The sequence below is a fragment of the Carassius gibelio genome, chromosome B5 (assembly GCF_023724105.1).
Source record: "Carassius gibelio isolate Cgi1373 ecotype wild population from Czech Republic chromosome B5, carGib1.2-hapl.c, whole genome shotgun sequence".
In the NCBI taxonomy this organism is placed as follows: Eukaryota; Metazoa; Chordata; class Actinopteri; order Cypriniformes; family Cyprinidae; genus Carassius; species Carassius gibelio.
In genome coordinates, this window is record NC_068400.1 from 15,274,720 (window position 1) to 15,298,789 (window position 24,070).

Consider the following 24,070-nt stretch of genomic DNA (forward strand, 5'->3'; position numbering starts at 1 on the left):
TAGCATGTTTGTAGCATGATTGGCAAGTGACTAGCATGTTGCTAGCCTGATTGGAAAGTGACTAGCATGTTGCTAGCATGATTACCAAGTGACTAGCAAGTTGCTAGCTTGTTTCAAGCATGATTAGCAAGTGACTAGCATGATTAGTAAGTTACTAGCATGTCGTAGCATGTTTCAAGCACGATTAGCAAGTGACTAGCATGCTGCTAGTAGTGTTGTCACGATACCAAAATTATTGTTTCGATACGATACCTAGTCAAGAATTTCGATTTCGATACTTTTTCGATACTTTTCCTGAAAAGGGAAAATACACTCAAATACCATTGCTGTGTTTTATTTTAAAACAACATTCTAATAATATAACACACTAATAAATGAACATGAACAGCAGATATATTAAACATTTGAATATAAAAAATAAAGTAGAGCAATGACATTCAAGGTAAAGAAAGAATAAATTTAGCAGCATTATCTCAGTTTTCATAAGAAACATAAGAGTAATACATTTATCTTGATTCTGAACTTTGAATAAAAATATGAACAGCAATTATATTAAACAATGTTTCTGAAGTCAGAAGATTAAATGTCAAAAGATAAATAATATCAATTTAAGCAATGGCATTCAAAAAAAAAAAGATTTAGCAGCAATATTTCAGATATTGTAACTTATTCTGTCAGTTGTGCAACCTTTTCTTTCAGAGGAGAAAACTCAGCCAGTGAGCTTTAATGAGCGTCGTCTTTTTCTACCAGTTGTGAACCGGCGGCCACAGTATCACCTGTGCTCGCTCATGCAGCCTAGTGATGCGCGGGTCCTGCTTTTATTAAATTATTTGGCCTGCCCCAGCCTGCAAATAAAATAAAATTTCTTTACCCACCCGGCCCGCGCATCGGGGACATCACGGAAGATACATTGCCACTAGATTCATATTTCTCATTCACTGAAGTTCCTCCTACTGCAGCGTGCGAGCTTGGCGCTATTAGAAGTGCACGCACAGCTCGTGAACAGCTCTGTGAACTGTTTCATCCTGTCAAAGAGTTACTCAAGATGTGACGGAGCACGTGATTTGTTGAATGTAGTGAACGAATCCGCCCTTCACTGAACGAGATCGAGAGATCTTCTCATTCATGAATAAGTTAAATGAACTGATACATCTTGTTTATGAACTAAATGAATGAGTATACAGGGTCAGGTGAGCCAAGCATGTAAATCTCGATCAGCAATCAGCTGATACAAAGCACAGTTATAGGTGCAGATACGCTCATATTTAGCATACAGAACATAACTCCACGTTTAATCCCCGATTAATGTGAATATTCTATATGAACTGTCTGACCAAACAAATCGCTGTAGTGCTTTTTTTTTAAAAAACACAGACGTCCATAGGGAGGCACTGGAAGCGTGCGTTGTACACACCAACATGAAATACGTCTCTTACAAATCTGGAACATGGTCATTCTTTGAAGTATCGATACTAATACATTTAGGAATCGTGACGTTTTTAATTTCCGAGAATCGCGATACTTTTGAAGTATTGGTGCACCGTGCAACACTAGTTGCTAGCATGATTAGCAAGCAAGTGACTAGCATTTTGCTAACATGTTTCCAGCATGATTGGCAAGTGACTAGCATGTTTCCAGCATGATTGGCAAGTGACTAGCATGTTTGTAGCATGATTGGCAAGTGACTAGCATGTTGCTAGCCTGATTGGAAAGTGACTAGCATGTTGCTAGCATGTTTCCAGCATGATTAGCAAGTGACTAGCATGTTGCTAGCATGATTACCAAGTGACTAGCAAGTTGCTAGCATGTTTCAAGCATGATTAGCAAGTGACTAGCATGATTAGAAAGTTACTAGCATGTCCTAGCATGTTTCAAACACGATTAGCAAAGTGACTAGCATGTTGCTGGCATGATTAGAAAGTTACTAGAGTGAGGCAGTTTCAACTTTGCAAGGACAGTCTGGCGCTTATGACTCACAGCCTGTAAGTAATGTTACGTTTTTATATTTAAATAATTTGCCACTAAAGATTCAAACACGGGTTTTGAGCAATGTAGAGTAGCGCTTGTTGTTTCTCCGATCACAAATGCAGAAATGGTTTTATGTTTATGCAGAGCAATACGCAAAGTAACGTGTAAAAAGACAGTAGGACTATAAGTCATTACAATCAGTAATTATGTCCCCACTGGATGCACCAAATGCCTCGTTTGTAATGGGTTTCGTTCTGTCTATTGATGCCCAGATCGAATTGAATCATTTTGAAACAGTTTGTGTCTCCAGTACGCACTAATCCACAAATTACTTAAGTTATTCGGTTTATAAACGTACCTGACACTCCCTCTGATGTTAAATAAACCAATATCCCAAGTTATTCAGATACTACTAATAGTACATTGTAGGGCTGTCAAAATGGCTGAAAAAATAAATTAGAATTTTGCAAATAAATATGATCAAAATTAGATTTATATTCAAATTTAAAATGCATAATTTCAGTTAGGGTGACGTCCACACACCTTCCGGATTATGTAATTTTCGTCATCAAGAGGGCTCGCGGGCAGCCGTGCACCCCATCCGCGCAATCTCAAAAATTGCCTGCAGGCAGATGGGGTGCGCGGCTGTTAACAGCGCATGCACAAGGTGAATGATGACAGAAGTGGTACTGACGAGGCTGTGTGTGAGATAGATCAGACGAGGCTGTGTTGAGATAGATCAAAAATGCAAAATGTGAAGTATACCCGGGGCGGGCCTTAAAGCAGCCTCCCGAACGCACACCTAAATTTGGATTTTTATTTTAAATTCGACGATATCAAAAAAAAAAAAAAAATGACAGCCCTGGTACATTGGCTGAACTGCTGAGTCTTGTCCTGATGCGAAACAGCATCACAGTATGGTGAGGGGCGTAACATTTCCGTCACACGCTTGAGGCATTCGGCCAATCACAACGCAAGGGACAGCTGGCCAATCAGAGCGCACCTTGCTTTTTTAGAACAATGAGCTTTGTAAAAATGTATGCGTTTCAGAAAGGCAGGGCATAGAGAAACAATAATGTACATTATATGGAAAATAAAGTAGCACTTTATTTTTAAAGTCCTGTTCCTTATGTACTGTACATACTACTGTATGTACTTATCATAGTAATTACAATTACTATGTAATAACTAGGTACTAACCCTGAACCTAACCCTAAACCTAACCCTACCCCAAGTAGTTACCCTGTATTACAGAACTTTCTTAGATGAATACACTCTAAGTACACCATAAGTACATGTAAGTACACATACTATAAATTAAAGTGCAACCGAAAATAATGTTTTTTTAAACCTTAAACCGCATAATCACATTGCATTACACCAAATACACAAAATAATGTTTTTTTAGCAACGTCATATGCCCCTTTAAAATCTGGTCTCAGTAGGAGAAGTATATGAAGAAGAAGAAGAAGAAGAAGAAGAAGAAGAAGGTTTAAATATTATTTCAGAATATTTATATAGCTAGTTGCCAAAGCACTATTTCTATTTTTAGATATTAAAAATATTAAACACAATAATAAACACAAATTCAAAATATTAATCAAAACTTTATGTAAATTATACTGAAATAACACTTATTTCAATATGGGCAGGGTGTGTGATATGCCCTCATTCTCAAACATCATCAACAAAACTTACAGAAGTTTAAAGACAACACAATATTAAAAACAGGCAAGAATGCATGCCCACAGTTTGTTTTGTGAGTAAAGAAAAGCCAATGATATTCAAAAAACATTTACAAACCAAAACTGTCAATGCCACGTACTGTAGGCCTGCAACTAGCAAACATTTCGATATTTTGAGTTGGTAACGATAAATTACTATTTGCAAGGCTGTGAGCACAGATTTAAGATTCAGCCACTGAAAAACACATATGTGCATCGAAACGGTGATGTATTCATATTCAGCACATTTGCAGTAACAGCTGGTGTGGATTTTACAGCAGTGAGTAGTTGTGAAAAGAAGCCCTGTGGCTCTACGGGCCAGGAAATACACCACCATAGTCCAAAAACTACCTCAAAATCTCTTCACACGCTCATCCTGATGAGGAACCCAGAAAAGCAGACATTTGGTATAGCAGAAAGTCTTTCTTTCAGTAAGGAATATGACACTAAGTGCACACTGTTCTGTTAAAATGACTTACTTGTGCACACATGAAATATTTGTTAGATATCATCTAGATGGGGACAGTGAGATCTTATGCAGGAAATGCCATGGAACACATGTAAGTTGCATAGGAAAGGAGGCATTGTGCACAGTCACATGTCTTGGAAACCAGACAGCAGCACGCAACAGTCACACACACACACACACACTCCATGTGGCTATACACTCTCTCCTCTGACCAAACTTCCTTTCTCCAATTTAGTCATCGTCTGAATAATCTTAAAGCAACAAACATGCACTCAGCCGAAACTAAAGATCGGCCCCAGCCCTGTCTGAACAACTGTAGATCAAGCTTGCCATATCAATCTGTCTCAAACAGTTAGTTTATCTCTTTGAGTGTGTGGCCGTTTCTCTGTTCATGTGGTTTCAGAGTTAAAAATGACATCCGGTTACAATGAACAAATCAACTGCTGAGGAATCATGCTACAATGAACTTTTTTTTTTTATTCAAATAGAAAGTTGCAACTGGAGATCGTCAGCATATGCTGTCAGAGAATGAAGCAAATACAATCAAATGTGATTTACCTCTGTGTGACTTCAATCTGTATAAGATAAGAGAGAAAAAAGAAAAAGGAGAAAAAAACCTTGATCTGTTTGTTTTCTGTATTCAAGTAGCAACTCCAAGGTTCTTCAAAGAATATCACAGCCCTAAAACGTGTACTACGACGCTACTACCATTTTCAGATAATGTATATATTTACCATGTCACCAACGTTGGTAGCACCGTGGTGGCATGTCCAAAAACAGTACTTGACAGGCCTTAGGTAGTTTTGCAAAAGTAAAGTGAGTTGTAACAGTGTTTGTGATGATCTGCAGTAACCATCATCATCATCATCATCATCAATCTGCATTAAAACACTAATAAACTCGAACACGCGCGCGTTCACGTTCTCACATTCTGCTCGCAAAAACACATTCCACCGAATCCACCTGCATTCCTTCACTGCCACACTTTTATTAATTTTTTTCTCAAATAACTTTCATTAGCTAAAAACAAATGACTTGCATTTGAGGCTAATGTTTACGAGGTTAGAGCAAACCTAAGTTTTAGTTCTAAGTAGCCTATATGACATTACCCTCCGCACTGAAATCTGATCTCCTTCAGCGACTCTGAATCATATAAATATATGAAGTAGGAAATAAAATATGGCTCCATATGCGCCATGCAGTCCTGCCATCAAGACCCAAACATGATGCGTGTTATAACATGATATTTACCCGGCGAGTCTCTCCTCCATATAAGAGCGCGACGCTCTATAGCGGCGGGTTTCTTCGGATGTGAAGTTTCAAGCGGGGTCCGTGTTCAGCCAGACCCTCCTCACCTCCACTACTCTCTCCCTACAACGCCAGCGCTCTCCCCATTTGCCTCTGTCTGAGTCTCTCTTTCTCTCTCTCTTTCTCTCTCTCTCTCAGTTCAGGAAGTGATTTCGCGTTCAGTCTGACATCATTCTCGAACGCTTTCAGGAGTTTTTAAAGACACAGTCGGACTGTCCCGTACATTTCATATCTATTGAAACAATTATGGCAAGCAGTTTTAACATGTATTCCTCAAAGTAAACGCCACTATTAAATAATAAATGTACAGGCAGTCTGGTAGGCTATTATTCCAAAGAAACCAGACTGGGTGATTAATCACCAAAGCAGATAACCTTCAAGGTACTTGTGTGGTCTGTAGCTGAATAGTCTGACAGTACTTTATCTCAAATTTATTATGGCCACTTAAATACAAACATAAATGTACATGGGACAGAACACACCTACTGTATGCAGAAAGCCAGGTTTCCATGTTGAGCGATCAGTTATATAGTAAAGCACTGGATGAGTTATAACTCACACATATTTGAGTACTGAATGCTGCCTTTGACACATTTTGTCCCAGTGAATTTGTCCAACCATCCACCTCATTAGCAACAATCCTGACCATTTCGTTTTGCTAGTTTCATGTTTTGTACATCACTCCCTCCACAATCTCTGTTTCTCACATATTGTAATATTTTACCCACAAATTAATATCTCATATCCATATTACTTATACTGATATTACTTATTATAAGATATTAATTATTTTACCATAGTAAAAGTACATTTCTGACTTGATTATTACTTTTTTTATCATAGTTTTTAGTTTTTATGTAAAATAAGAAAAATCTGGTAAGCATGTTAATTTACTGTAAATGTACTCTATTTGGTAGGGGCTCCTTTTTGCTTTAATTACTGCCTCAAATTGGTGTGACATAGAGGTTATCAGTTTGTGGCACTGCTGAGGTGTTATTTGACAGTTTCTTTGACAGTGGCCTTCGGCTCATCTGCATTTTTTGGTCTCTTGTTTCTCATTTTCCTCTTGACAATAGCCCATAGATTCTCTATGGGGTTCAGATCTGGTGAGTTTGCTGGCCAGTCAAGCACACCAACACCATGGTCATTTAACCAACTTTTGGTAGTGCGAGCAGGTGCTTGTAAAATTAAATCAGGATCTTCAAAAAGCTGGTCAGCAGAAGGAAGCATGAAGCACTCTAAAATGTCTTAGTAAACAGGTGCAGTGACTTTGGTTTTCAAAAAACACAATGGACCAACACCAGCAGATGACATTGCACTCCAAATCATCACAGACTGTGGAAACTTAACACTGGACTTCAAGCTACTTGGGCTATGAGCTTCACCCTTCCTTCAGACTCTTCAGAACTTGATTTCTAAATGAAGTACAAAACTTGCTCTCATCTGAAAAAAGGACTTTGGACCACTGGGCAACAGTCCAGTTTTTCTTCTCCTTGGCGCAGGTAAGACGTGTCTGACATTGTCTGTGGTTCAGGAGTGGCTTAACAAGAGGAATACGAAAACTGTAGCCAAATTCCTTCACACACGTCTGTGTGGTGGCTCTTGATGCCTTGAACCCAGCCTACATCCATACCTTGTGAAGTTCAATTACATTTTTGAATTGATTTTGCTTGACAATCCTCAAAAGGCTCAGTTCTCTCAGTTGGTTGTGCATATTTTAAGTCCACACTTTTTCCTTCCACTCAACTTTCTGTTAACATGCTTGGATACAGCACTCTGTGAGCAGCCAGCTTCTCTGGCAATGAATGTTTGTGGCTTATCCTCCTTGTGAAGGCTGTCAATGATTTGGAATTATAAGGTTCTATCTGACATTTCTGTCAAAATTGAGTTTTTCCATATTGTTATTCTGTGACTACTTATTTACATTATGTGATAGATTTTTTTTATGTTGTATACATTATGGGATTTTTATTTAAAAAACAATAAGGTTCTATCTACACAATGGAATGGAATGCAAAAACTTTGAAGCTCAATATCTCAAAACTACTTGGAATGCAGATAGAACCTTATAATTCCAAGGGGATCAGCAGTCTTCCCAATGATTGTGTAGCCTAGTGAACCAAACTGAGAGACCATTTTGAAGGCTCAGTAAACGCTTGCAGGTGTTTTGAGTTGATAAGCTGACTGGCATGTCACCATATTTTATTTTGTTGAGATTGTGAATTAGAATTTAAATTTTATATTATACATAAAATAAAACACATATAATATAACATAATTTTTTTTTAAAACAAAGTGCTTATTGTAACATGATATTATAACAAAATATCAATATTCATCTTTATTTTCATCAGTGTTTTACAAACTCAAATCTGCATTTTTTTATTTACCTTTTACAAAGGCCTATTTTTTTTACAAACAGATAAATAATGTTTTGATATATTAAACATAAAACGTTGAATACTGATATTTGAAATTATTTAAATAATAAAAAGATAATTTAAATGTAAAATTAAAAGTGCCAGTAGGCAGCAGCAAGTCATGTTAATAAGTGAGTTATTTCGATTGAACCGAATCATTTAAATATTTGATTTATTCACGAACTAAACACTGTTGTGTTGCTCAGAGACGAAAAATAGCTGTGTGGCTACTGATCTCTGTTATACAATAAATAGATCAGTGGCTGTGGCTTTGTTTGCCATTATTCATGTTATCGAAATAGTGTTAACACAGGCAATATGGGCATCTTAATAAACTTCTAGTTTATTGAACTGTTGTAAAAAAAAAAAAAAAAAAAGTAGTTTTTGGAGAAAAAAAAAGAATCTTCGTGTGATATTGATTAACTATATGAAGTTGTATAAATATACACATTTTCTGAATGTATTTTAATAACTGAATCATGCAGTGAAAGAGCGCAGTGTAAATGTGCATGTGCACAATACTTCAGGTAATGCCTGCACTAGCTGACTCTTTAGGTGTTTAGATTGTTTTTTAACGTTGTGAGATTAGAGCAAAATAGCTCAATTGTCATTGTATGTTACTTAACTAAATCGTGTTAGGAATAACTAAACATTTTGATTTTTTTACATCCATGTGTTTCTTCTGAGTTTCTTTATGTGTGTTAAGCTTATTTGTTTTTAAGTCTCTCACAAAGAGACAAACAGTGAGCCTCAACAGCGCAAACTTATTCCAGAAATATTTTTTTCTCTCAGATCAGATCTTTTCATTTAGAAGTGATCAAGTGTTCAAATCCGATTTGTGTGCATTGATAAAGATGCAAGTGTATCAACATATGTGACAAGACTTTCAAAACGGATGCAGCAAAAGTGAAGTTGCATCATCTCACTTTCTAAATAAGCACCCTGTCGAGACGTGGTGCAAAACACATGAAAAAGTCAGCGCCAGTGGACACCATGCTCTAGTCACGGCCAGCTTCACTGTGCAGCAAGGGGTGCTGTGTCTTTCAGCATTTCCGTCACCAGCTGATGTTAGGGAATTTAAGGTTTTGTATTGTTTTTGAATTTACAAAAACTAACAAATTCAGTCCATTTTTAGATGGCACCACTGCAATAGGGAAGTCGTGGCCTAGTGGTTAGAAGGTTTGACTCCTAACCCTAGGGTTGTGGGTTCGAATCTTGGGCTGGCAATACCATAACTTAGGAGCCCTTGAGCAAGGCATCGAACCCCCAACTGCTCCCTTGTTGCTGCAGCATAAATGGCTGCCCAATGTTCACAGCTTCTAGCCCACCAATAACTCAATTAGTTAACCAATCTCGAAATGTCTCCTCCTTTGGCTCAGTGGCCTCCCTTACCGCTATAGTGTCCACCAACGGGTTCTAGGGATACCGCCATGATGGAGACCAGCTGCTTTCACATTGAAGGCCATAAACAAGGCCACTCTAACTCCATTACCTCAGTCTCTCTCAGGATGAGGGAATAACTCTTTCAGAGTTTGGAGTTAAAACATTACATTTCCAAGCTCACCCTCACAACCTGTATAGGCTTACCGATAGGTCAGTTGGAACCTCAACTAGGGTCTCCATGAAACCTGAATATCTGAGTTGCTGTTTGGTACATGGGTATAGATCACAGTAAGACCCACTACAACAGTGGTTCTCAACTGCAGTTCTTGGGAACTACTGCTCCGCACATTTTGAATGTCTACTGTAATGTAGGAGTAGACAAGACGTGAGGGGTGCGGATCCATGTGCAAGCTTTTATTTAGAAACTACCGGGACAGACAGGAAGTTCATAGGCTGCCTCCATGGCCATGAAAAGACAGGTAATGAGTTCACAGACGCGTACAACTGACACCTCTGGAGGTTCTGCAGCGGTTGCCGCCACCTCTGGAGGATCTACAGCAGTATCATAAGAAAACAGCGAGAGTTCATTAATGGGTGCCACCATCATGCAAGAAGCTGAAGCTGGCTTCACCACCTCAGAAGATTCTGCAGCATGAGCTGCCACCTCTGGAGAAACTGCAGTGGGCGCCATCACCTCTGGGGACAAGACAGTTTGAGCCATTAACTTGGGAGGTTCTGTAGCATCAGCTGCCACCTTGGGAAACATCATAGTAGGTGCCACTGTCTCACGAGTCTCAGTGGTGGTGTATGCAGCCCAAACACTCCATAAAGCCATCAACATTGTGGGAAGCACTACAGATAGGGGAAAAAGTTCAGGAACAGGCCTCCGGAGGGCTAGAGTGAGTGGGTTTTGGTATACCAGCTGCACATGCCGCCACCAGTGGTGGATCATTTATACTAGATGCCAGTCTGGGAGACTGAAGAACTGAAATCACAGATTTAGGTGCAGCTGACAGTTCAATTCCAGGCTGCAGCAAAGTCAGATTGTGCAGAAGAATCATCTGTTTTTTGTGGTCTTGTCCCGGTGGACATCTGAGACAAGGTCTTTACAGGGGATCTGTATCTGGGGCTCTAGTTGTCCTGGTCTCCGCTGTCTTTCAGGGCTGTAGAGGTCCTTTCTAGGTGCTGATCCACCATCTGGTCTGGATACGTACTGGATCCGGGTGACTGCAGTGACCCTCTGATCTGGATACAGACTGGGTCTGGTGGCTACGCTGACCTCGGAATAAGAAAGAAACAGACTAAAATTAGCGTAGATGCCATTCTACCAATGATGTAGCAAGTACATTAGGTTAATACAGCTAATTAATGCAGGCTAAAAATCCTTTAACAGATTTTGACATTAAAAAATCTGTTCCCCTCTGAATTGAAATTCCCCTCCTGGTAACTGTGATTTAATGGGTTCATTAAGTCCAAAACGGAACAAGTCCTTAAACAAAACCTCATCGTACAGTGGTACTTGATAAGACAACTCACAGAACTGCTGTATGTAATCCTCAATAAATTAACTCCCCTGTTGTAACTTGAGTAGCTGATCGACTGGGTCCATACCTGGACAGGGTCCCCTAGAAAAGCTGCTGGATCCATGTGTAGCCAAGTATTCTGAAATGCAGGAGCCGACGAGACATGAGGGATGCGGATCCATGTGCAAGCTTTTATTTAGAAATATAGTCAAACACAAGCAGGGTCAAACAAAGGCAAACAGGTATGTTGAGGGCAAGACACAAGAGTATTCCCAGAGCATGCATGGGTCATCGATTGGCGAACAATATCCAAAGGGCTTGACAAGAGAGATAACCCGAGTACACGAGCAATAGTCCAGGCAGGGGCAAACAGAGGACAAACAGCAAGACAATAGAGAAAAATCCAAAAACAGGCAGGAAACTAGGAAGTGCTTGGTAAGGTAGTTAGGATAAACAATATTCGGCACCGAATGGTGGTGTGAGAATGATTTACATAGTGTGTGTTATTGATAGCAGCTGTGTGTGATTAGTTTCAGGTGAGCTTGTCATTAAAGCAATGGGATATCTAGTCCAGGGTGATGTGTAACAGTCAGTGTAGTGTGAAAGTCCATGTGAAGAGTGGGTGAACAGATGTTTATAGACAGGATCATGACATCTACCTTATTTAACGCACCTGATTCAGTTCATCAGCTCCTTAGGAGATAGATCAGTGAACTGAACTGATTGTGTCAGATTTAGAAATATACAAAATATGCAAAGCAGTGGGTCCCGAGGACTGGTGTCGAGAACCACTGCTCTACAACACAAAATCACACTGAGACGACCTTTTCAATCCCTAATAAGAGATCCTTAAGAGCTAGAGTTGAGAAACTCTGCCCTAGTGTATAACATCATATTCTGTTGCTCATTTATTGTGGGGTCCAAAATAATTTCAGTGCTTAAAGTTGAGTGTGACTTCATCCTAAATCTTCTCTCACCAACTCGAGAAAAATTTCAGAATTATTTCTGATTGACAGTACTAGATTTTTCTTAATAAGCAAGTTAAAGTGTAAAGTGGTCTGTCACATACCAAATAAGAATTGTAGAGGGATGACAGAATAATTTACATTCCAGAGGCCACTATTGTGCAGAGTCATGAAACCTCTCAATTTTCCATCACAAAGGGCATGTCTTATATTTTGCTATTCCTAGGATTCATGACCACATCACAAAGAACATGCCATTTATAGCGTCTACTCAGGCCACTTAAAAGACTGTAGAACTGTAGTCAGAACCAACAAGAAAAATCAAGTAATTGTGATGGACTGAATATTCTTAAAACTTCTTTACCAGTAGTTCTACAGGTCTGACACTCATCAATTGCTTATTTTGTGCCTCACCTAACTTTGCAGAAATATTTGACTGGACTGCAAAGTGTTTTAAAATAACAAGGACATACAGAACCACCATCTATATTTTCTAAATAGCCAAACTCTGGTTATAACACACCAATATATCATATCATGTTAAGGTATGCACAATATAACTTGGGAGTTCCACTGTCTCAAAAATGTGTGGATATTTTTGGATGCCCCTTACTGCCAAGAAAGCAGTTAAGTGTGAAATGATTACATGAAAGCCATCATCTGTTGTGATGGTGTTATAGGTATCTTATACTGGCGGTGAAATACACCATGGATTTTGCCAGAGATCCCCTATGTACACTATTACCTGGACTGGCAGCGATGCAGAAGAGCCAGTGAAAGCAAACAGTGTTATACTGGATGATAAGGGGCATTTTACCATGCCCCTTAATTTGGCCCTTGTTTAGTTCTAGTTATAGAAATCGTTCTTGCCAGTGCTTACCTTGCTGAAATCTTGCCTAGCCTTGTCTAGTTTTGCCGTATGTTTCTCTTTTCCTGTCTCCTTCTTACGTTTTATCATGCCCCTTCATATAGCCATTGTTTAGTTCTAGATCTAGAAATTGTTCTTGCAATGTTATCTTGCCTTAAGTCTTATCTAGTGTGTATCCTGTCCTCCCCTAATTCTCCCCAAAAGTTTTGCCTTTAGTTTTCTGCCATTGGCCGTTTAAAGTTAGAATTTACAGATCTGTTTTTGCCCCTACCTGGTCGTACTGATCTGATTCAGCACCACATTGAGACAGAGCCGGGCGTGGTGGTTCGCAGCAGGCCATGTACTGTAGATTGCCTGAACACAAGAAAAAAGTAGTTCAGACCGAATTAGAGGCAATACTGAGGATGGGAGTAATCGAGGAGTCACACAGTGATTGGGCGAGCCCGATAGTTTTGGTGCCTAAAACGGACGGCTCGGTGCGATTTTGTGTAGACTATCACAGGGTGAATGCAAGATCAAAATTTGATGCTTATCCAATGCCGCGGATTGACGAGTTGCTCGATCGGTTAGGTATGGCTCACTTTTACTCGACATTGGACTTAACAAAGGGATATTGGCAGATCCCCTTATCTCCCATATCCAAAGAAAAAACAGCCTTCACCACGCCATTTGGATTGCACCAATTTGTGACGCTTCCTTTCGGCTTGTTCGGGGCCCCAGCTACGTTTCAGCGCCTCATGGATCGAGTGCTGCGACCCCTTGCTGCATATGCCGCGGACTATCTGGATGACATTATCATATGGAACATGTGAGGGCTGTCCTCAGGGCGCTGAGACGGGCGCGGCTAATGGCCAACCCAAAGAAGTTGGGTGGTAAGGTATCTGGGCTTCCACTCGGACCACGGGCAGGTGCATCCCCAAATTGATAAGACGGCAGCAATTGCGACCTGCCCCAGGCCCAAGACCAAAAAGGAGGTGAGGCAGTTCCTTGGGCTGGCGGGATATGACAGGAGGTTTATTCCTCGTTATTCGTTCAAATTACAAATGACCTGCTTCTTGCGTCAGATCAAGCCTGCATCTCATTTCTAGTCTTACTTGATCTTAGTGCTGCGTTCGACACCATAGATCATGACATACTCATAGATAGATTACAAAACTATACAGGTATTCAAGGGCAGGCTCTAAGATGGTTTAGATCCTACCTGTCCGATCGCTACCATTTTGTTTACTTAAATGGGGTGTCATCTCATTTATCATCAGTAAAATATGGAGTGCTGCAGGACGGATGGCTCCCCGGCCTGAGTCGGGCGGTGGGGGTATGTGGCGGGGACAGAGAGAGCTGGGGAATCATGGGAGTGAGAAGCTGAAGTGCGGAGAGAGAAAAGACACGAAGACTGCAGTAGTGCGGCGCCGAAACAAATTGTGAAGTACATGCGCATCTGGCGCGATTGTTTATTTTTGTTATTATTATTAAATTAAGTTTCCCACAAGCCCCAGTACGCCGACCAAGGTCTCCTTCCTCTTTATACAATTGAACTTTGTTACACACATGCACTATGAACTTGAGATGATAAACTGGATAAAGTGGGTGTTATTACTGCTACCCTCCTTCCCCATCAAGCCCCATTGCTAAGGATTCTACACCATCACACCAAGTTGGCTCCTGGCATCTATGAGGTGTTCACTCATATGAAATGAAAAAAAATAAAAAATAAATAAGACTTGTCTACTATGTAAACATCATGTAGAGGAAAGTGCAACAGTAGGCACTGGGGAGACCTTGTTGATGAAACGTTGATCGGGCCAAAGACACCGCTCTGGTGCACACTGATATAATGGCCAGAAAGACTAATTATTTCATATTTATGTTTGATGAATTCAAAATATTTTGTTACATCACTAGGAGACAGCAAATGAAAGGTACCGAGTCATATTGAATCATTTGTTCAACCAATTTGTTCAAAAATACTGATTTATTTAGAAACAAAACACCACTAACGTGTGTTGCTTGGTTCAACTGTGGCTTTTTTGGAACTGTTTGACAAAGCAAAAAATAGACAAAGTAACCAGCAATATTGCGTCTAAAAGGTTACTCTGTAATAACTTTTTGTTTATTTAACTTATGTATAAAAGTAGTTTTCAGTTGTGCTGGCTCCTTGTTACTCTTGTAACTTCTTAGAAACAGCCTGATCCGTTGCTTCTAAAGTGATGATTTTTAACTAGTAATGAATAATTTTGAATCTTTAGCATAAGAAAGCAGTTCCACGAACAAAAGGGTCTTTGGCACACATGGTACAAATACAATACTAAGAGTGTGTTGTGGACATTTAGAAGCACAACTTATTTGTGGATTTCAAGCCAGTATTATGTAAAATAAGTGTTCAATGAGAATGTACATCCATCAATGTTTTTGTTCTCTGGTTATCAGTATCGGCCACAAAAACCCCATATTGTTCAAAGACAAAAACACATTTATTATACACTTGAAGTCAGAACTGTACACACTGGTAAGATTTGCAGTTTTTATTCATAGTGTTTTGACGCTGTTCCTGAGATGTTACTGAACTGTGCTACATCACAACAACTATTTGAGCAGGTCTGCAGTTGTAGATATGTGTCCCTCCCTTTGACACAGGTGATACTCCAGTCATCCGGCAGCTGTACATGTGTCAGTTCATCAGGGCTTTGATCCTTCTGGGTTGGGCTGTACAATGGTTTGTCTGAACTGTCACTGGTGTCCATTCAGTTTCAGAACAAAAGAGCATGCTTGGCCAAGTGTGAGGCATATGATGTTTGATCCTCAAACAATAGGAGATTGTACTCACTCACTTTACTTTCATGCCAGGCTGGCGCCAATAACACCACACTAATGCAACATGGGGCATTAGACTCATGCTCTGATTGGCACCATACTAATAATATGGTCTGCACACTGCAAGTAAGCTGAAAGTGGCCATTAGCGAAGGATATTTCTGCATGAGAATGGAAGGAAGAAAAACCTAGATTAAATAGCACCTTCTCAAAAGAAAACATAAGAGGCACATGCAGATATAAAAATATATGAAACATTGGTTTACTGACATTAAAAACAAAACGTAAATCCTATTTCCCTAGCACAGTGTTAGAATACAACACACAACACATTTAATTAATATTAAAAAAAAACAAAAAAAAAAACATACACGCTCATAACATTTTTCTTACACTGGAATGAGAAGCAAGCTGTGGAAAAGGATTTCAGCTCTTTTTAATAGTGTTACACACATGTTCTCAGTTTTGTCAAGATGTGTAAATGTTGCATGCTCAGAAAGCAAATCAAACGGAGTGTCATTCAACACAGTGATCATTCAACCAGTCCGAACTTCACATATCAACAAAAACCATGAAACACCATCCCAGGCCTCCGATCAGAAACATGGTAACATGCATGCTGTATATAAACAGATCATTGACGATGCCAAAGTCCAGCCGGCGGTGACCCAGCAGCAGTAGAATGACGGACAGCTTGTATTGAAGGCGAAGGAAAATTCGCACGCTGATGTACTGCAGGCAGAAGAGTGCAGATAGTGCCACCCAGAGGAGGGAGGTTAAAAGACTGCAGCCAAAATAGAGAAGGAACCGGATGAAACTATACATCCATCGAGACTTCAGGTACAGGTCAAAGTTGTTGTATTTGCTGCGTACGAGCTGGGCGGTGCGCGCCGGGCCACAGGCAGAGTGCATGCAGGTAGTATGAGGGCCATGGAAGGAGCGGACCCTCCGTGGAATGGGAATGACAGGCATGGGTGGGCTTGGAAACTCCCTGGTTTCAGGAAGGCCCACTCACAGGACTCTTCCAGTAACTCCAGGGCTGCATGTTGCATAACAGGACCACCGGCAGCTAACTAAAATGCAGATGGATGTAAATGCGATGTTCCCATGACTAAGTGCACTGGCGCTCATCCACTGGGCATCTCCATCACACTGAAACTCTGGAGAAAAAAATAAATAATAATAATCAAAAAAATTTCGTGATATGACAATAGTATCATTTAGGCAGATTGATCAGACAATTTTTGGCTAATATGAGTAATTATGATTGTATATAAGTATATAAAAACAAAATGCACAAGATACGATAACACACGCTTTGATAAAAGACTTTCTAAATACCTTGTTAAACCTATTTACCTCCACTGGAAACACTGATGTTCTCTGATTATATAAGAAGACAGTTATGTTTACTTACATTTTCACAGTCACTTCTTCTACCATGTGTTTTGAAAATACATGCATACTTTTTCAAGCTTAAAATTATTCTATTTAAAGCATGTAGACTGATGACAATGTGTAAATAAATTGTAATTTAGAATTAATAGATGCATTAGCTCAACTAATGCTATTGATATTTACCTTAATGCATTTGGCAGAAGCTTTTATTAAAACTGACTTACTTCACATTCGGGTTGTACATTTTATCAGTTAATGTATTCCCTGGAAATCAAAGGCAGTTTCCCTTATATATATATATATATATATATATATATATATATATATATATATATATATATATATATATATATATATAATTGGTCAGTCTCAAAAATAATAATAAATGTGATGTAAATGTGCTATAAACAATGTTTAATTTAGATTACATCAGTAGCACTCTCACAGAATGCAAGGGGAGTACCATGGTACAGTGATGGTATCACATAGTAATACCATGATACAGAATGAATACCCTACTCATAAACCGTATTTCTCGAGTATTCTATACTATTTTAGCAATACTATTTTATACCTTACGATTACAATATCCTGTATTTCATAACACTGTATTTACACAGTACTCAAAATATTTTTAATGGTACTATGTCAAAAATCCATAGTAATGGGTTTTGTGAAGGTTTAAGTGTTTAAAGAACATAAGGAGAATTTTCGTTTTCACGCAAACATGCCGAAATCTGCCTATATTTCATGTAATGGTTATTCTATAAATGCAAGGCCTCGTATAAAGCTGTACTAAGGGCAGATCACATTATCACTCACCTCTCGTCATGAGATTCACATATTGCATATAATATATACATCAAATGTGATTATATACAGAATAAGTGAATGAAACTCACATGGGTTTATGCTGCATTCTTCCGCTGGAGAAGATGTGTGCTGCGGCGCGGAACACGGTCTGTCGCAAAACACACTGGTCCGCTGGTTACTATGACAACAGCCGGACAATTTAAAGGCGCAGGCTTTCTATCTATCTATCTATCTATCTATCTATCTATCTATCTATCTATCTATCTATCTATCTATCTATCTATCTATCTATCTATCTATCTATCTATCTATTTATATCTCTGACGACAGTGAGCATGGCAACAAAGATTCTGCGTTTCTATTTAATTTTTCTTCTCAAGAATTTAGGATATTATTATCAGAATAGTTTGTGCTGGTTAAATTAACTGTGGTCCCTCGTTTTGAGTCAAAAGTGGCTTCTGTGAATTAAATTTTGATACTCGGTCTACTTTGGTGACTTTTTCTATAAAAATAAATATATTGTAATATAAATATAAGTAGCCTAAATAATATTAATAGATTCATCAACAAGTCTGCAGTAAACTAACACTTATGTCTTGAATTATAATAATAATCATAATTATTTATTCATTTATTTTTACTAGTGGGTCCAATTTAATCCTCACAATGCCATTTTGTAATTTTAGATATAAGCCAGAAATCAAACTATGTCTCCCAACAGTAGGTTTAAAATAGCTTCCATGCACTTTGCTCTGCTCTGCTCTTGCAACAGTTTTCATCAAACAGCTAACAGGAATGCCATAATGTTGAATATCTGCATATATCATTCCCATCTCTAATGCCTTCAGACTCAAGATGTTCTGTTTAACTGTTTATGTGCCTATGTATGTTGCTTCTTTTGACCATAGGCTTACTTGTGAATACCAAATGTACTCCTCACTTATATTGTGAAATACAACGCAATAGTGAGGACAATTAGCCAAAAGATGTTGATGTAGTGTTCTTCACATGATATGGCTAACTTAAGGGGTGGTTGGGTCAGCTGATAGAAAACATCATTAACCTGATAGAATATCAATGGAAGTCTATGCAATGTCCTTACTAAGATAGAGAAATAAACCTGTGTGTGTGTGTGTGTGTGTGTGTGTGTGTGTGTGTGTGTGTGTGTGTGTGTGTGTGTGTGTGAGAGAGAGAGATCTCTCATAAAGTTGATTTGACCTCTGCCTAACTTTTCCAGTGCACAGCACAGCTCTGCCCATCTGTAGATTTATGGTATGACTGTACGATTGCATCCTGCCTATTTGTCAGATGGCCAGATAGTGAGCGGAGCAGCACATCTCGCCGCAGATAAATCATAACGGGAGGCGCTTTTAAAAAGAGTTTATTATGATCGTTAATGGGGCGCCTGATCACTTTGTGCAAGATTTAAAGACATATTATGCAAAATCTGCAAAACAAACCTTATAATACTTAATCAAACATGCATAAAGCCATCAGTAGGGCTAAATAAATTCTCGCAATTAACTTACATTAAGAGATTGTGATTGCTTTTACTAATTTAATCAACAGTGTAATAATTTCAGCAGCAGTCAGGCTTGATGATGAGCTTTCTGTGGATACGGAGGGAATTTGTGATGAGATGCTATCTTTTACAACATACTTGACCACATTGAGAGTCAGTTGAAGTTTTCATGTTTTGCTTTTGCTTCTGATTGCACAATATTATGAATATTAGGTCAACGAATGCATTCAGACACATGTCAAAGTGTTGCAAACAGCGTGCTGCAGGGATGGCATATTTTTGCAGGCCAAAACGAAGTTCACATTTTAGTAGTTACAGTTCAATGATCATCCTTAAATCAGTGTTTTTTTTCAGTATTATCAATTGTCTACTTCATTTAGCTTTTTACTTAAAAAAACAAACAAACAAACAAAGGAAACAAAAAACAGCACTAAATAAAAAATAGAACCAAGTAGGCCTATAGGATTCATAAACTTTTCTTTGTCACACAGCTGATTTGAGCAATGATCCAAGAGCAAATGTAAAGGAACCAGAGTGGCGTGAACTTAGGTTGGCTTAAATATATCTTTACTAAGGCACCTGATATAGTTTTACATATGTGACCCTGCACTCAAAAAAATGACTCTTTAAACTTACTTAAGTCAATTATGGACAGTGGTTCCACACAACCAAATTGTGTTTTGATAACATTAATGGAATTTTTTGAATCTATGCAAACTCCTTGTGTTGTGACAACACAACTGAATGAGGTAGAATCTATGTGAAATAGTAATGTTCAACCAACTCAATTTATTGACTTTGCTTCAACTTAAACTGGTTAAGTTAACTCAACATGTTTTGGTTTATTACAATCTAGCCAAATTTGTTTCACTCTATCAACATAAGGAGGTTTGTTTCAAATTACTCATTTCAATTATGGACAGTGGTTCCACACAATTAGTTCTAGTTACTTTAACACAATATTTTCTTTTTGAAGTTACTCCCTTCAACAAAGCATTTTTTGTATGTTTTGTCTTGTAATGAGACAAAAGACAAGATGTCACAAATGATCAAAGTGTATTTGTTAAACAAGCAATAAATAATTACACACAGTAAAATACAGTTTAAACCACATTACAAAATTACACAAAATAGCAAATACAATTCTAATTGGCATTCATGGGCAACCAATCAAACCTTATTCCAGGAACAGGAAGTGGCTCCAGAAATAACTTCTTCAGTATTCCAAATGTGTACCTGAGTTCAGGAGGGTTGCTCAAGTTCAGTCCATAAATCAGTCCCAGTAACATGGTTTTACAGACTGTAAACTGCTATAGGTCCTGAAGAACTTTATCCTTTAAAACTCCAACTTCTGCTGGACTGTCTTCAATGATGCAGCTTCAAATAGATTCCCAGGAGTCTTCTGGATCACCTCCTGACTGCTGGCAACGTCTGTATCCTAGAAGTATTTAAAAGCATGGAGAACTCAAATTATTGTGTATTAACTTTAACAAATAATTTATTAACCTTGAACTCACCATATACTCCATACTGCTAGGGTCTTCATTTGGATACTTCAATTTCATTAGTCTGAAGATGAAAACAACAAAATTTAGCCTTTGTTTTTTTTTTCTAAAATTACATGAAAAAAAGTCAGTCATTCATCTTCTTATGGGAAATCCAGGCAAGCAGTCAAGATGGGATTCTAACAAACATTACAGTGGAAAATGTTACACATCTGGACCCTGTATGGTTAACAACAGAACTGGAATGTTCCCAGACCCAGAAACATAGTAAGGACATCAGTAAAACAGTCCATGTGACACCAGTGGTTCAACCATAATTTTACAAAGTAAACAAAAATACTTTTTTGTGCAAACAAAATTAAAACAGCGACTTTATTCAACAATTCTTCTCCAAATCGCATCTTCCACCATTATCAACAGCACGTAAATAATTCATGCACATGGTGCTGCTGACCTACAACACGCCTGCACTGAGCCTTGATTACACGCAGAGGAAAGCAATGTTCATGCCTCTTGTTACTGTCCATAATGGCAGAATATGTGATTTGGAGAAGAATTGTTGATTAAAGTCGCTATTTTTGTTTTCTTTGCACAAAATGTATTCTTGTACCTTTGTAAAAGTGTGGTTGAAGCATTGATGCCACATGGACTGTTTTACTGATGTCCTTACTATGACTCTGGGAACATTTCAGTTGCATTGCAGCCTTTATGGAGGTTCAGAAATCTCTCGCATTTTCATAAAAATATTAGGGATGCACCAATTGACCGGCCATAAATTGGAAACCAGACGGTTTTTGCTTTAAATACGCAATTGGTAATCGGCCGGTCTTTGGAATTTTTTTCAGCCGATTTTTCCGGAAGTGCGCCCGCGTGCTCCGACTACATTACTTCTGTGTGAAAGCAAACACATCCCGGGATTGATTCCAGCATTGAACTCGGGTCGGGGACGTAGTAACATTGCTGGGTTCAATCCCGGGACAAGCGCTGTGTGAACAAAAGCCAGATCTAATGCCGTGTCGTAGTGATGACGTTATCGTGCGACTCTTTTAGCGGCTGTTTTGAAGGAAGATCAACGTTCACTGAAAAAAAAAAAAGTGCAAACTGTATGAAGCAGAGATCAGTTAGTTCCTCACTTTCCACGGTGACACCGAGATCGTTCGCCAGATTCAGTGAAAGTATTACATGCCTAATGTTTTCGACTCGTACATTACACGTCACGCCCTGATGTCACGTGTCGTTACGGGATCTGTATTTGCCGGAATCGCAGTGTGAAAGGGGCTTTATTGAGCTTTCCCTCAATTTTGGACTGTAGACTGTGGACTGTCCTTCCTTCTTGTTTGTTGCTTAAAGATAAAAAAAAAAATCGTCCAGTTTGCTTGTAAAAGAAATCGGTATCGGCCATGAAAAATCATGATCGGGGCATCCTTAAAAAATATCATAATTTGTGCTCTGAAGATGAATGATGGTCTTACGGGTTTGAAACGACATGAGGGTGAATAATGACATGTTTATTTTTGGGTGATCTAGCCATTTAAACACACCTGAACCAGCTAATCAAGGTTCTTGGGAATTTTAAAACAAAAAAGTCTTACCTGAAGTTCCAGGCAGGTGTGTTAGAGCTGAACCCCACAGAACACTGGCTTTCCTAGAGCAGGTCTGGACACCCCTGCCTTGCATCAAAATAAATCTATCAGTTTATAGATATACCACATATTTTGTATTTATTGTATTAATAAACCTTATCTTATCTGTCTTTTTTTGTCAATTTCCAGTAACCAGTGAGAGAATAATGTTTTAATACAAGGTTGTGTTGAGTGCAGTTGTTCTTACCTGTGTAGTGGGCACCAAGAGGGTTTCAGTATTTGTCCAAGGTCTCTTCTTCAGTATGAAAACATCTTCGTAAATTTTGCAGTCCGAATCAAGTTTGGCAAAGATTGTTGATTCTAATGGGCCTATGGTAATTCTGGATGTCTCAAATTCTGCACAAACCTGTACACATGAAGTGCAATGTGTTACAAAAAAAAAAAAAAAAAAATTGAACAGCAAAAACCAATTCAATGATCAAAATATTAAGTGATTTATTTGTGTGAGTGATGAATAGTGTCATGTTTACCATTCCTAAAGGAGGACCTGATTACATATCTGGAGCATATGTATAATGTGAACAGCTCAGAGTAGTGTCCGGTTTAAAGTCATTGTATGACCACACCGCCATGTTCATAAACAAAGCTTCAAATACTCCCACTGTGCTGAGCCAGGGCTCTCAAAACTCGGTCAACATCTCATGGTTGGACATTTATTGATTATTTATCTTTTTAAATTAGTTAAAATATACATATTATAACAAATAAAGGTAATTACTTCCACTTTTTAAAGTCATTATGTATTACTAATACAATTAATTTATACAAATATATTTGGCACACAAAATGAGATAAGAGAGAAACTCCTATTCGCCATTTGATTAGTTATATGAGGAAGTAGCTGAATGACAAATCATTCTGTCTCTTAACATCTCTTATTGTAAGCCATATGTATAATATAAAGTAAAGGTAAGTGATAGGACGTTTTATTTTTGGATAAACATTTTATTAATAAATACAATCTCTCTTAAAATACCTTATTGGGTTATGATAATCAAAACAGTTTGGTTTGATCTAGCGCAGAACTAAGACTTTAATGAAATATTTCCCCCACTTATAAAATGATTTTATTATTAGCTAGCTCCATACCGGAGAGCTGCTTTATAAAAGGAAATCAAGTTATAATTCTAGCGACACTTACTCTGTATTTTCATGTTTAATATTGAAAAGCTATCGATTGCATAAAGGACTGTTATATAAATAAACGTGACTGGACTTTTCTTTACTGGAGTGCCTGGAGAACCTCAGAGTTCGTGCAAACATCCATATCTCTGTGTTCTTAAGAGCTGCTTTTACATCGCGGTCAGTTTTTTGTTGTGTTTATGCAGTTATTGAGAGGAAGGCGTGCAGTATATATTTACATATTCATCCAAGGTTCGGATCGGGTCGGTTTGCCTCAAACTGAAGTGCTATCTTCTTCTTTTTAATTGAATCAGGAGAGTGTATTACAATCTTGCGCTACAGCGCCACACTGGTCAAACTGCATTAATGCAGGCTTTCAAATCAGGCAGATACGAGATCAAACCACTAACGTTACTCAAAAACATTTGCTGAAAATTTTATTTTTATCGTCGACGTTGTCAATAATGTCGAGTAATTGTTTCAGCCCTAGTGTATATATATATATACTAAAGTAAATACATTACAGAGAGTCGTGCGCTTTCACATCTCCCAACGCTTCAAAATCATCTATTAACGGTGCAATAAACCGATTACACAATACTAGACTGCAAAACAAAAGCACCTCAAAA

The 24,070-nt window shown here is 38.4% G+C and overlaps 3 protein-coding genes across 5 annotated transcripts in view; all 3 read right to left on the reverse strand.

The window, feature by feature from the left end:
* The window catches only part of LOC127957238 (nucleus accumbens-associated protein 2), a 41,896-nt gene extending 36,238 nt beyond the window's left edge, over positions 1–5,658 (reverse strand). The window contains exon 1 of the mRNA XM_052555681.1: positions 5,413–5,658. The gene's annotated coding sequence lies outside the window, so the exon portion shown is untranslated. The remainder of the gene's footprint in view (positions 1–5,412) is intronic.
* The window catches only part of LOC127957234 (uncharacterized), a 364,986-nt gene that overhangs the window by 113,007 nt on the left and 227,909 nt on the right, over positions 1–24,070 (reverse strand). The window contains exons 2-5 of one of the 3 annotated variants that reach the window (XM_052555673.1): positions 12,900–12,982; positions 10,809–10,934; positions 9,814–10,546; positions 7,832–9,783 (exon numbers count right to left, since the gene is read on the reverse strand). The gene's annotated coding sequence lies outside the window, so the exon portion shown is untranslated. Of the gene's footprint in view, positions 1–7,831; positions 9,784–9,813; positions 10,552–10,808; positions 10,935–12,899; positions 12,983–24,070 lie in introns of those variants that run through there. The other 2 variants (XM_052555672.1, XM_052555674.1) reach the window with 2 other exon arrangements.
* LOC127957245 (transmembrane protein 250) lies at positions 15,136–17,804 on the reverse strand. Its single transcript, XM_052555691.1, has 2 exons — positions 17,739–17,804; positions 15,136–16,598 (listed from the first exon to the last, which is right to left on the reverse strand). Exon 2 carries the CDS (start codon positions 16,408–16,410, stop codon positions 15,991–15,993), a length of 420 nt encoding a protein of 139 aa, XP_052411651.1. The 5' UTR covers positions 16,411–16,598; positions 17,739–17,804; the 3' UTR covers positions 15,136–15,990.